At 42.1% G+C, this 13,475-nt stretch overlaps 1 protein-coding gene across 2 annotated transcripts; it reads right to left on the bottom strand.

Annotated features, from left to right (window-relative positions):
• Nucleotides 1-285: 285 nt before the first annotated feature.
• On the bottom strand, nt 286-12,137 carry sgcg (sarcoglycan, gamma). 2 transcript variants are annotated; one of them, XM_083913458.1, is made up of 9 exons: nt 12,014-12,137; nt 7,386-7,587; nt 6,810-6,914; nt 5,123-5,210; nt 4,206-4,325; nt 3,003-3,075; nt 2,551-2,674; nt 1,583-1,765; nt 286-1,023 (listed from the first exon to the last, which is right to left on the bottom strand). In XM_083913458.1, the coding sequence occupies exons 2-8, from the start codon at nt 7,578-7,580 to the stop codon at nt 1,598-1,600; spliced, it is 873 nt and encodes a 290-aa protein (XP_083769584.1). In that variant the 5' UTR covers nt 7,581-7,587; nt 12,014-12,137; the 3' UTR covers nt 286-1,023; nt 1,583-1,597. The 2 variants fall into 2 exon arrangements, with proteins under 2 accessions (XP_083769584.1, XP_083769583.1); XM_083913457.1 differs by having other exon boundaries at nt 286-1,765; nt 12,014-12,126.
• Between the last annotated feature and the right edge of the window lie 1,338 nt (nt 12,138-13,475).

Genomic DNA, 13,475 nt, shown 5'->3' with positions numbered 1-13,475 from the left:
GCTGGTGTAAATCCATAGGGTTTGAGCCGATGGTCATATGGTCAGTTTTGTGCATCTAGGTGTTACTGCGGAGCTTTTCCACTAGAGCGCATCAGAGAGCCAATAAACATGGTTAGGAAATTATCAAAACTGTATCCATCTCCACATTATAGCTTTAGTGCACGACAGAACAGTAATACATAAAGAGAATGCCAGTCACTCGGTGCCTTTTTGTTCATAAGATTTGATTAAAAAACATGATGCCAGTCTTCATAAATACAAGAATGAATAGCTCTGACAGACACATAGAAGAATAGCACAAAGTTTATTCAACATAGAAAAAATAATAAATACACATTACACACTTTATCAAAATATGCCACATAATGTGAGAACTGCAAATGATCTACTTATCAATACTGACAATGATAACGCCAAGAGATATGCTAAAAACAATCAGATCAGCAGATAAACTGATGCTAAACTCAATGTAATTATTACAAAAATATTGCCCTTTGATGCAGTGAACTGAGAATCTTGATCTTGCAACGGACACAAATGTTTATTACCCGTCATGCATATTGTGTAAAAATAATAAAGGCATATTTGACCCCAAAACAAAAAACAAAACAAAACAATATTTGCATTATCTTTCCACTCTGATCTGATCATAAACTACCCACAACAACAGTACCTTTAATCGAAATATTTTGGCTTCCATGTTGCAGTGGTCAAAGGTAATACTTTATCATAGACCCTTGGCTGTAAATGAGGCTACTGAACAAACAGACCAGCTCACTTGCAAGAAAAACTAATGTATAATTGCATGCTTACTTGGGGCTTAAAAATAACAGGCCAAACCAACATAGTCTTATAAACTGAAAACAAACAAACAAACAAACACATGACACCACACTACTAACACTTTATAGTACTGGGTACTGTAAGCACATGGCATTTTACTGTTAACCCTATAAAGCCGTTTAAACAAAACAACAAACCAGTCTGTTGCCTAGTGTTGCTGAATTTGGAAATAAAATCCATCTGAAAATGACAATAACAAAATATTACCAGGATTACTCTAATTTCCCCCCAATTAAATACAAACATGCTAAACTCCAAGACAAAAAAAAATACATACCAAGGGCTTGGAGCCGGAAAGGCATATGTGAACATTCTGTTTGCATTTGAGATAATTCTTCTATTTTTTTATTCCAAACCCTTGAAATGTATCAATTTATTTATTGCACCACAAGATAATATTGCATAGGATGTAAGCTGTTACCAGCTCCTCATTGCCCAGCCATGATACTGTCCGTGTAAAAAAATCTCGACAAAGCTCTGATGCAGATACATTTGGAACTGAGTGCCACTTTGTTTCAGCTGAATGGTGAGAAGGTTATTATTGCAACTAAAAGGAAGCATTTCATGACATCTCCGACATGTACGCCAGCAGGCATTTGTATTTTTACAGGCCTTAATGTGCCAGTGGGATTTTAGCTCTTAGACCCACTGTGGTATAAAAATAAAACAAACTCAAATAAACTGTTGTGCTCGTTGCCTCCCAGAAGATGCATCTACTGAGAGATGGAAAATCGATTACCTTGTCAGAGTCTTTTTAGCACTCCTGATTCTCGCTGCAAGTGGAGGTGACCCCAGCCTTGGACAGGAAGAGCTTGCCGCTGGGACAGACGCAGACCTCATAGAGACCCTGAGCATTTCCAGAAACCCCTCCTCCGCTCAGGGGCAGGCTCGGCATGCGCACCGTCTCAGCATCCAGCACCAGCTGCGCAGCAGACAGCGTGGAGAGCAAGGACGATACAAGGAGAGACCACAGAGTTGCACTGAATCCACAGGGAAATATCACTTTGCTTCATTCTTTCACTTAAGGCGAGGGCATATACACACATATTGACAGTATGCTGGGAGATAGAAAGATGTCCAGCAAGTGTCTAACCAGTGCACCGGTCCACAGGGAAGACATAAAGAGAATGTGATGCAAAGGCCACATTCATATGGCAGAAAAAAACACTGAAAACTAGAGAATATGAACATTCATAACTTATTATCCAGGACAAGTTCATTAAAAACTAAAAGAGAGATGAGGATGTGGTGTACCCTTCAACCATGTTGCTGCTTTACTGTGAATGCATTCAAAAAGGTAAAAAGGTCTGTGAACAAAGCCTCACAACACCAGCCAAAAAACTGTTTTGTGAGGTGTGTTCAAAAGGTAATGAACTCTTCACAGCTTACAGACAAATCCAAAGATACAGCATTAAGAGTATAATATCAGTGTCTTTCCAACCACAAGCATGGGATATGTTACTTTTTTATAACCAATTCAAGTAGAACTGGCTTAATGAGTTCTCTGAGGGTGATCTTTAAGACACTTTAGACAAAATCTGTCCATTGAATGTTGAGCTACTGTCTCCCAGCTGTGATTTAAGAGATTATAGAAGCGTTAAGCCAAAAGCATACTTTATATATTCCCTTGATAATGAAAAGAAACACAATTGGTACAAGTTGCTGTGTAGAAGACTTAAGGAAGTGACGTTAAGATGTTTTTCTTACCAATCCTATAGTAGACTGCAGAATAACATCCATGTTGGAAGCAACTTCAATGTTGCCGGCCAGCGCTTTCAGGTGAACTCCTTTTGGCGCGTCCATGCTGAGAGAGCGAGTAGGAGACTCCAACCTAAAGCAAAATAGCTCGGTATTAAGAGTAAAGTATAGCTTCCATCCATATTGTTTGTCTGCACTTTTATTTTTATTTAACACTACTTCTGTAAAATCTTGAAAAGATCCTCTTTAGTTCATTTGACATATTGCACCTCATTAATAACTTGCTGAAAGTGAAATTACACGCTAGTGTGTCGTGAATTTCTTCATGTCATGCCCAATTTGTTTACTGCAAGGACCCAATCGACTGAATCCTCTGAATATTCTCCTTATACTTCAACATGACTTGTAGCCTAATGCATTGTCCAGTAATATGACCCGGACAAGATGGCTGAAACGCTCACCTCAGGTCTTTCAAAAGTTCAGATCTCAGCAGGGGCACCTCCACCGAATGCTGGAACAGTGCTCCTTCAGGACCTGGTGGAGAAAACGACACATACTTCGGGAGGTTAAATCAAGGGTGTGTTACAGAATCTACTGCAGTCTGAGGGTCTGACTCACACGTGTAGACTGATCCCATAATTGTGTACGTAATAACAAGAACCATGCTGTTTCTTTCACTGCTGAAGTACACAGGTTATGTGATTCACAAATCACAACTAGCAGTCAAAACAAACTGAAATAAAGCCAAAAATGATTTGGAACTACATAAAATGAGCATCCAATGAGCCATTAGATTCTGCAGCATCTGAGCTCAAAATTGAATTTCTTTTGTTGGTGAACTGTTGGTCCACCACTTTGGTTCAGACTGAAACTGCATCACATATATTAGCATCAACATTTATAGACATTCATGGTCACCAGAGGGTAGATATTCACTGATGAGTCCCTGATTAAACCTTATACTTGACTGACGTCAGCATGTTAGCATTGTCATCGGGGGCATTAGCATTTAGTTCGAAGCACCACTGTGCGTAGGTGCAGTCTAACAGAGCTGCTAGCAAGCCCTTGTATTAACTGAGCGTTGCTTCAATTTGTGAAGTGCCCTCAATGGATCAAAAATGACCTCGGGCATAATGAAGCTATCAGCTAACACTGCCTTCAACATTAATCAGCCGGTGTGTGTGTGTGGTCAATGACCCACAACCCGATCGATACACACGCTGGACACTACAGTAAGAGGCCAGTGAAAGCAGGACAGAAAGGATCACGGGGGACGGCTCAGCCTGATATCATTCAACCTCTTTTCTTGTGGAATATGAGATATTGTGTGGTGCAAAGGTGTGATATTTCTTTTGGCTCTTGAATCTTAATGTGAGGGATCTCACCTACATGGCATTAATGCATGCTCAGGTGTCGATAAGTGAGCTCCTGACATTTAATCTACATGTAGAGGCACTTCAGAGAGATCCATGCACTCATCTGTATGACAAAAATTATTAGGAAAATGATTGCATCGTTCTTTATCCTCGGTTGTTGGATTGCTTCACAGATATCCGTCATCAAACCAAATTGCTCCTGTTGAGTTCACATCTGTTACATTATCTCTTTTTTTCCAAATCAGATAGAGGTGTGCAGGAAACAGCAGGTGGCAGCCACTGGTGTACCTGTGACTCGTAGTTTGTCTGGTCCAATCACAGCCTGGTCGCCATCTGCAGTGAACAGCATGTTGTCATTGTGGGAGTTAATGAGCAGATTTCGAGCGTTTCCCTGAGCTTCTTTTGGACCTGCAACAACAAAAACAACAGCAGAGAGAAAACATGAAGGGGTTTGGCAATATTGCGTGGAAATAAAACATTCATTAAAATCAAATCTTTCTCTTCCTGTTATACTTTTCAAATCTGCAGTGCTTAGTCACAGACTGAATCGCAACCTCCTCACAGGCAGGGGCAAAAAGGTGAGTTTACTACCACGTATCTGTAACATATCTGAGGTTATTTGACTTTACCCTTTACTACACAGACGATCACAGCCCTGTGAGAGGCAAACCTAAAGCAAGTGGATCAGTCAGAGATATTTAAACCCCTTCAGCCCCTACTACTGTGATCCAGCATGTAATCTTCTCTAACAAGTATTTCACTTTTTATTCACAGGAGGCCGAGAGGATGCAGGCTATGCTTTTTACTGCTTAATGATCAAGGACACATAACGGCATTGTGGAACACGGCAATTAGTTGGGTCATTTGTTGGCCTTTTAATTATGATAAAACACCCCAACGCAGCCGTTGGTGAGCCATAAAAGAAGCACAAATATGATCCTCCACAGGCCCCGGGCCCTCTGTGTGATATAGAATGAGCCAGAGGCAAATGGTCGAGCGAGGAATGTTGCATTTAATGGATTTTAAATGGAAATAGAAGAGATTATAAATGGAAAGATGGCTTCTTGTCACCGTTAATGTTGGATGAGAAATTGCTGCAGGACAAGTGCATGGATGACTTTACTATTGCCCTCATACATCAATGGGGTACTTTGTTATGCATGAGTGCTCTGTGTGTACATGTGTGTCCTCTTTCAGGCTCTTACCCACAGATATCCTCCCCGTGACGTCACCATTTTCATTGCGGGCATTAAGGGAAACATTTTCCGATGAGTGCACTAGAAGTGAAGTGTCCTGAAAAAAAAAAGAAAAGCCATTTTACCATGCTCTGTATATCCAACTGATGCTACATAGAAATTAGAAAATGGAAATATTTTCTTAAGATTTACACAACTTGATTCATATTGGGTAAAGTTGGTTTATGACCAAATGCTTGCTAAACTAATGACATGTTCTTTTTCTTAGTGCTAATAGCAAATGTAAGCATGCTAGCAAGCTCATTTAAGATGGTGAACATGGTAAACATTATACCTGCTAAGCATCAGCATGTTAGCATGCCGCTGTAAGCATTCAGTTCTGTGTCTAAGTACAGTCTCACAGAGCTGCTCGCATGGCTGTGACTCTGACTTTGAGTTTGTTTGGTACCACTTTTTAATGAGTAACTTCATGAAATGTTAAGAAGATTAAATGATGGCTTGAATTATGGTCAGTAAATGCACGGATATAATAAAAACTTCAGGTACATGAATGGCTTATAACCAACCTAAGAGTCATTGGTAAGTGATTAATTAAGCAGTAATAAAGCTGCTAGTTACTGTAGAGCTTATACACCCTTTATAAGTGGTGCCTTCTAAGAAAGTGGTACAGATTTGATCAAATATAATAAATATATAAATATTCTTTGATAAAGTTATTTGTTTAAGAAAGTAGTTTTCTGAGTCCCTTTGCAGAGTCATACCAGTGCAACATTGGTACACAATTCATAGAAATGGTCCATTTTCGCAAAAAAAAGTAACTTATCGGCCACCATATTGGTAATCACGGAATTTGTTCACTCTTAAATTAGTTAAGTCGGTTTCAAATATCTCATGTCGGTCAGACTGGACACAAGGATTGACCTGATGTGATTGAGCAAAACATAACAAACTCAAAAAAGTGCGCTTTTCTACAATGTTTAAATGAGGCCGCCTTGGCCGTGGATCCCCACTGTTCCTCTGCAGGTTTAAGGGAGCCCTGTTTACAGAAATTATCTAAGGAACAAACTTTCATGTGGAAGGCCAGGCGGCGGCTCACTAAATCCTGAATCTCATTAGACATCCATAGACTACATTAGAGAAAGTATCCGAGCATAAATGAGGAATACATTACCTTTTTAATGAGACCCATAAAGAAGAATGCTAAAAAGAAAATGCTGCTATGAGCAAGAAAAGCCATAACATGTAAACAACTGCAGCAAAGTGTTCCCATCTGCTGCAAGCAGGCAAGCCATAAACTACTTTCCACCACAAATATCCCTGAGGTTAATGGGGAGCTCGCTACACCACCATGTGCACTGTGTAGGACTGCCAAATCCAGTTTGCACTGACATCTCCCAAAGAAAGTACAGTCAGAAATATGCAATTCACTCACTACAGCTGGATAAAAAACTGCTCCAGTGTCTGTAACAAATTAGATTTAGGTGCTCAGTGGATGTGTACTCTGCACATATCCAACTCACAAACGGTTTGGTAAACGATGAGATGCCATAATGACCAGGATGTGGGGCCACTTAACTGAGCAAACAGAAGTACGAGAACGAGTAAAAAGAAGAGCGGGAGAGAGAGAAAGAGGAATAGCAGAGTGAAGAAGAATGTGGGAAAGAGAACAAGAAATGTGTGTTCCTGATTATCTTACTTCTCTGGAGTGGACTTCCTGAGCGTAGACGGGGAAAAGAAACTCTGACTCGCCGTCCTCCAGCTTGACCCCATCTGAGTTTACTTGTAGGTGCCCCATCCCTTCCTACACCCACAACAAAGACACACAAGTATGCAGGTAAGGATGCAGAAAGGCAGGTTTAACAGGAAAATCACAAACCTGCAGGCAAAAAGTAACTGTAAATCAGCTGAACAGCTTTATCTGCAAGAGAAGAATCCAAAATATGGAAGGTTAGGAATTTAGAAACAGCCACATGATTTATGTGTGTGTGTGTGTGTGTGCGTGCGTGTGCATGCGTGTGTGTGTGTGAGACGTCCCTTTTTTTGCTCCTGCATAAATCACTTTTTGCCATCTGGTCTTGAGAAAATTGACAAAACTCCTTGATTGGTCAGTGTGATGGCTACACAATCAAATCTAATATTGTTAGGATGTGACACTGATCACTAACATAACACTGAATATATAAAGAGAAGCGTGAAAGGACGGGAGGGGGAAAGATGAGAACAAAAACTATCCCAGATGAAAAAACAAACTGCCACAGTGATTCATGCGTACCGTGTTGAACCACATCACCCTGAGGATCCAGATGGTGAGGGCGAAGTTGACCACCAGGATGATGATGAGCAGCAGGACAAAGAGGTAGAGGCAGCGCTTCCTCCAGCCATAGATGCCGATCTTGTAGACATGGTCGGGCACCGACCTGGGTGAGCTGCTGCCCTGGCTGGTGGTGACATACTGCTCCCGCACCATCTGCTAGCTGGGCACATCACACAAAAGGTAGGTACAGCAACAGAAACAGATGTTTAAAAGAAAGAAAAAAACACACACAGACATGTTGGTCTTTTGCTGTTCAGTGAGATTGGAAATAATGTGCCATAGAGTCGGTGTAGTTTTTGTCAGGGGTCAGAAAACAGGTAAAAAATGAAGCCAATGTGGAAGTGCTAGAAAACTGCAGTTCCTCGAATGGCCACTGGAGGCTGGCTCCAAACGCGAGTACACCCCCATAGACTGCCATGTTAAAAAGCCCAACTTCACAGCCGAGATACAAATGTTTGCAGCCTGCTACAAAAAAATGTTTTTTGTCTCTGTGGCTAATTTCCCCGTTCATGACTGTATAGGATGGGAATTTTTATATAACTCCATCCATCCATCATCTGCAACCCCTTGCCCCCTCCAGGGGGCTGGAGCCGATCCCAGCTGACATCTGTTACATTATATTAAGGGCTGAGTGACAGGCGGGTGCTGTCACTGGTCACTGTCACTAGACCATAGACTTGGTTCAGCCCGCCTCAGCTCCGCCCACGCTCCACCTACGCTCCACCTCTTTGCCCATTTTCGTATTAGCTTTGAGTTTGGCGACGCCATGCACTGCAACATCGGTTCTTCAGGAACCTACTAGAGACTACATTCACATAGTATACAATTTATGTTATTTACACTTCCAGTAGTTATGGAAGAATATAAGCATTTATTTGGAGCATGTTTCTAATATTCTCTCTATAATTTCGTCTCCATTGACTTTGGGAAATATCTGGCTCTTAAGCTAAAGCTGCTAAACACAGAAAGTTTTTAGAATTTTCTAGTGTTGCAGTGAGAGTGACCCAAGACGTTAATGTTACAGGGCGGAAACACAAAAATATGAGCCGAAAGTTACTACAAATCTCCGTAGAGCTGAGGGGGAACTCCAAAGATGGGTTGTAATTTGTGTTCGTCGCTACAAGCAACTTCTTTCACTCTTCGTTCATAGAGAAATATTGATCACAGCCGCTTTAAGTATAATCGTCTGCAGTTGCCAGTTCCAGAAGAGGCCATTTACATTTATCCTTCTGTTTCATACATCTGCAGCCATTCACATTATTGCTATGAATGTAACTTTTAAGTTGGTTTGAATAATGAATCCAACAGATCTTTCCTAAGGGTTCGGGTGGATTTTTGCTCTCTGAATCATGTCATGAGGTTGATTTCCATCTCTGACAAGCAGCTTTAACACGTCTAAATCTAAACTCACCATGTTCAGTTCAAGCCTTTACATGTTAGTCTGAGACATACACGCTGGCGAGTTGCCCCTCTGCACAATGCTTTGTTCACACAGTGGACAGTATATCATTCATGAGCCCAGAACTCGCACAGACCCAGTGGATATCTGGCTCATTGCGCCAACGGAAAACTTGACGGAATTTCCAGCAGCTTTTCAGAAAGGAAAATGCCAGTTATTGCAGAGCGGAGGCAGTACTTTCTGGCCACACAGCAGCAGGCTACCACTGAAACAAAACCAAGGAGATGAATGTCAGCATATTCTGAACTCCAGCAAGTATTACAAGTTATGCCACCAACAGTAGTTTTCTGTATGCAGCTCACGGGAGGACAAGCGGAGCTACAACTGCACGACTGCAGGACTGCAGAACCTGCGGGCGAGCCCCCCAGTCAGCACATTTGGACCATCTGACAATGTGACAACAGGGAACCTCTGGGACAGATTTCACAGCGACACGGGTAGTGTGTGTTTGAGAACAGCGGAGCCAAGGACTGCACCGCCTCACAGGGCTGCAAAAGGGAGAGCCGTGTCACTCTATTGAATAATCTGCATTAATAACCAGACGTGCTGCAGAGAGAGCCGCTTTCACCGAGGACAAGGCCTGAAGAAAATGCCATTGGTTTTAGATTATTGAGTCAATAAAACACTGAGAACAGGCAGAAACCCAGGCAGACTGCAGCTTTCTCCAAGCACCAAACTGCTCCGAATCTTCATCAATTCTTTACCACTGCCACATCTAAACTTTATAGGAGAAGTTATCTGAATAAAGATAATTGTTTTCTCAAGCTGACAGACTCCAGTAGCCAGGCTGATTTACATAAGGGACAGATGTTGCATCTTACTGCCACAGTAAAGGCGTTTCCATCAAGTTTAAGGAGCCACTTTTCAAACCAAAAAACAATTCTTTTTTGACATTAACAGATGTTCGGCTGGGCACGTCAACGCGCTGTGACTCCGACGTGATGCAAGCAGAACAGGGCTGAGAGACAGTCACATACTGTAGAGACAGCCTAAAGGTCGTCTGTTCAGTCTGTGGTTGTACTGGACAGTGCATACGTAAACTGTGATCCTGAACAAAACAGGCATCGCTGTCAATTGAAACTCCCTTCATAATAAATAAAGGTGAAAAATAAACTCAAATAGGTTGTTTTTCTGTACATAATGAAGTAAATATCATTCCACCCTCACAGCAAGGGGCGATGCATAATAGCAAAGTCACTCGCTGCTCACCGAGGTCCAGGAGATGTTTAAAAGAGCTGATAATAAGCCCTAAAGTCTCCACAGATCCTTTCTTGCTGTTTGCAGTAAACACAGGGAGGAGACGTGTCGGCACAAAAGGCAGAGAATATTTCTATGGCCAAACCTGCCTCTCCACAGGAACTGTCACATGGCCTGCAAGCCCTGCTGTGATGAATAGCCCTTATTCCACAACCAAACAAATGAATCTCGCCTGAAAAGGAGGAAAAAATGACTGTGTCATTTCCTCAGGGGAGAGATTGAAGGTTGATAAGTAGTAAGTTATGTGAAATGCAAATTTCCCCCCCCCCCCCCCCCCCCTGCATTTCACCTCATTTATATTTATTAATCGTACTTGTGAGAATGAGTCATGAAGACAAATTGAATCACAGCAACAGCAACTCATAGTGAGAGTATACGCTACGACATGGCACTGCTCGGCTAGTTTTATTCTTTCCATGTTTTTGTTCCAGTGAGCTCTCCAATTGAGGGTCAAAAGAGGCCTAAGATGAATCAGTGTCTTTTAAATTGACTGATTCCAATATTCACGCACTATTAACAAACCACAGATCATTTGCGTGCTAACATGTTGATCGGCCGACTCTGCACTTTGGGCAAATGAGCAGAGAGGGTTGGAAGAGCTCTGGATTTGTTCATTATGATGTTAATGAATTTGATCCAACCTAGTCTAATTACTTTAAATGAAGACATTAAGAGGCATCTGTACTTCAGCAGCAGTGGTGGGAGGAGGAAGCAGCTTTTTGAGGCTGGCTCTTTAAAGGCGTCTTTCCAGCTCCAGTTTCAGTGTTACCGCCGGTGCTTCAGCCCCAGACTGCTCCATAGCAACCCAAATAAACACTCGCCGAACAGTCTTGCTGCTCAAGTGCCAGGAATGCTCAATTTATGGGACTCCATGGCTTTTTTTGGTTGTTTTTTAAAGCTTCCTGGTGATAGAAAAGTAGTTGTTTTAAATGAGACTCTATCTCATAAAACTTTCAAACAAATGGATCCTATACCTCAAGAGAAACAACTTAAATTCAAGTTTCAAAGGCACTAAGACCTCGAACACAGTCCCTTCCTCCGAAAGATGAAGAGCATTTGGTTCAGCAGGACAATTTATCTTAGGGCACCCTTTCGATTAACCTTAAACAAGAGATGATCCTTGCCTGGCTCTGTCCCTCTGTCTCTGACCTAATGAGAGCAAGGGCCGGACAACATAACTGCTCGTCTAAAATCCACAGGGTCCGGCTGTAATTGAGAATCCAGGCTTCCCTCTGAGCCGGGGGCTTGACCTGACTGAACGCCAAAAAAAGTTTTTTAGAAAAGCTCAAATTGTGTAGCTGGGAGCAGCTATAGCACGGGCGTGTGGAGTGACTGAAAAGCTGAACGCAGGGCTGAAGTTTCTGTCTGTGTCTAAGTGAGTAACCGGCGTCATGTCTCCACTCCTGTGATGCCTTAACTTCTAAAAATAGGACACGGCATTGTGAACTAAATTTAAAAAAGCAGCACAGGACAGACACACACAGACACACACACACACACACACACACACACACACACACACACACACAAACACACTATATAATGATAGGAAGCCGGAGTATTTGTTCGAACACATAAAACAAAAGTGAGGTGCTCTTTCAAGTTATTTTTGTATTCCAATATTGCTGGCCATGTATGGTAAACTGCAGACAGCTGGCAAACCTGAAACACTTCTTTCCAAACCCCAAACTACTTCTGTAAGGAATACAAAGAAATCACAGCACAACACAGATACACAAAGAAATGAACATTTATAGAAATTGTGCAGTAGGTCAAAGGTTGTTAATATAAAACATTATCTGAAGAGGAAGTTATAAAAGAAACAAAATGCCACAGAGTAATGTGTGAAAGAAAAGGGCTGAGGACTCACCGTTGTGTGTTCAGGCGAAGCAGTCCTATTTCCTACGCAACAGTAAGCAGAGCTCGAGCAGCTTGAGAGGCAGCAGCGCTCCAGTCCCTCACACGTCTGTCAGCCACTCAACAGCTGCGTGCCATAAATCCAGCTCTGGAAGTGCCCTGGCTGATCACCACGAGACGGCGCTCCCACTCCCCTGCATACCCACTCTGGCTCCCCCTGGCTTTTTAGCCTTCCTGCAGACATTCAAATATCATCAGTGTGAGAGACGGACACAGAGAGGAGGAGGGGGAGAATCAACCATCACAGACAGACACACACACACGCGCACGCACACACACACACACACACACACACACACACACACACACAAGACGATGAGGCAGAATAGAGTGATCTGATCGGACAGGGAGAAGCTAATGGTTACGCTAATGTACTGAAGGGCATGCACACTAATAAATCTATAAACAAATATTCATAAATGCAGACTTGCATGACATAAGGGTGAACACACATTCACAAAACATTAGGATGAAATTGCAAATGTGCATTGTTGTTACATGCAGTCACTCTCTCTCTCTCTATTTCACACACACACACACACACACACACACACACACACACACACACGCACACACACACACACACACACACACACACACACACACACACATACACACACACACACACACACACACACACACACACTAATGAACAGAGGCAGTTGTTTGACATGCATACCAGTGAGTCACTTAAACTGCCCAACCCAAGCCTCGGTGCAGTCCAGTCTAATTTGAGACTTCAGTCATGGCTCTCAACATAAAGTTAAGCTGGTCTTGTAGATCTCCGCCGGGTGACAGGCAGCGGGAGGGGCGGACCTTGAAGAGGGCAGTTATTAAGTCAGAGTGTCAGAGGAGGCAGGCAGCAGACACAGAGTATTAATAGACAGGAGGGGGTGATGGTTAGTTGTTGAAAGGGGAAATTGTTTAGAGGCATGGTTTTCAATCCCAAAATAAAGCTCTTTTTCAGAGCAAATATGTATCTTTACTAAACAAATGTCAATAACTCAAGGGCATCCTTCAATATTACTAAAATAAAGACCTTTTCAAAGTTGTAAAGAAAAATTCTAAATGTGTCCAAGTTTATTTCCTGTTGCAGTTATTGTGAATGACATCATCTGACAGGAAGTTAACAAAAACCAAGGCTGTTGCCTAGCAATGGAATTCCATTAAAAAGGTTTATTGAGGAATAATGTTGGTATTAATTGTTAAATTTCATAAATTAGCTCAGGTAATGTGACATGGAGCTACTCCACGCAAGAGACTCGCTTTAAAAAACAACAACCACCAATTTATTAAACCAATGTTAACACAAAACAATGGAGTGGGTCGATCAGCAGTGCATGGATGTGTCCTGTGTGCAAAAACAAAAATACAACAGGCTCAAATCCAGGCTGGATGTCAGCTGTAGGAAGAGA

The sequence above is a fragment of the Echiichthys vipera genome, assembly GCF_963691815.1.
Source record: "Echiichthys vipera genome assembly, chromosome: 5".
Lineage (NCBI taxonomy): Eukaryota > Metazoa > Chordata > Actinopteri > Perciformes > Trachinidae > Echiichthys > Echiichthys vipera.
The sequence above is the reverse complement of the archived record's forward strand: the minus strand, read 5'-3'. Positions and strand labels throughout refer to the sequence as shown.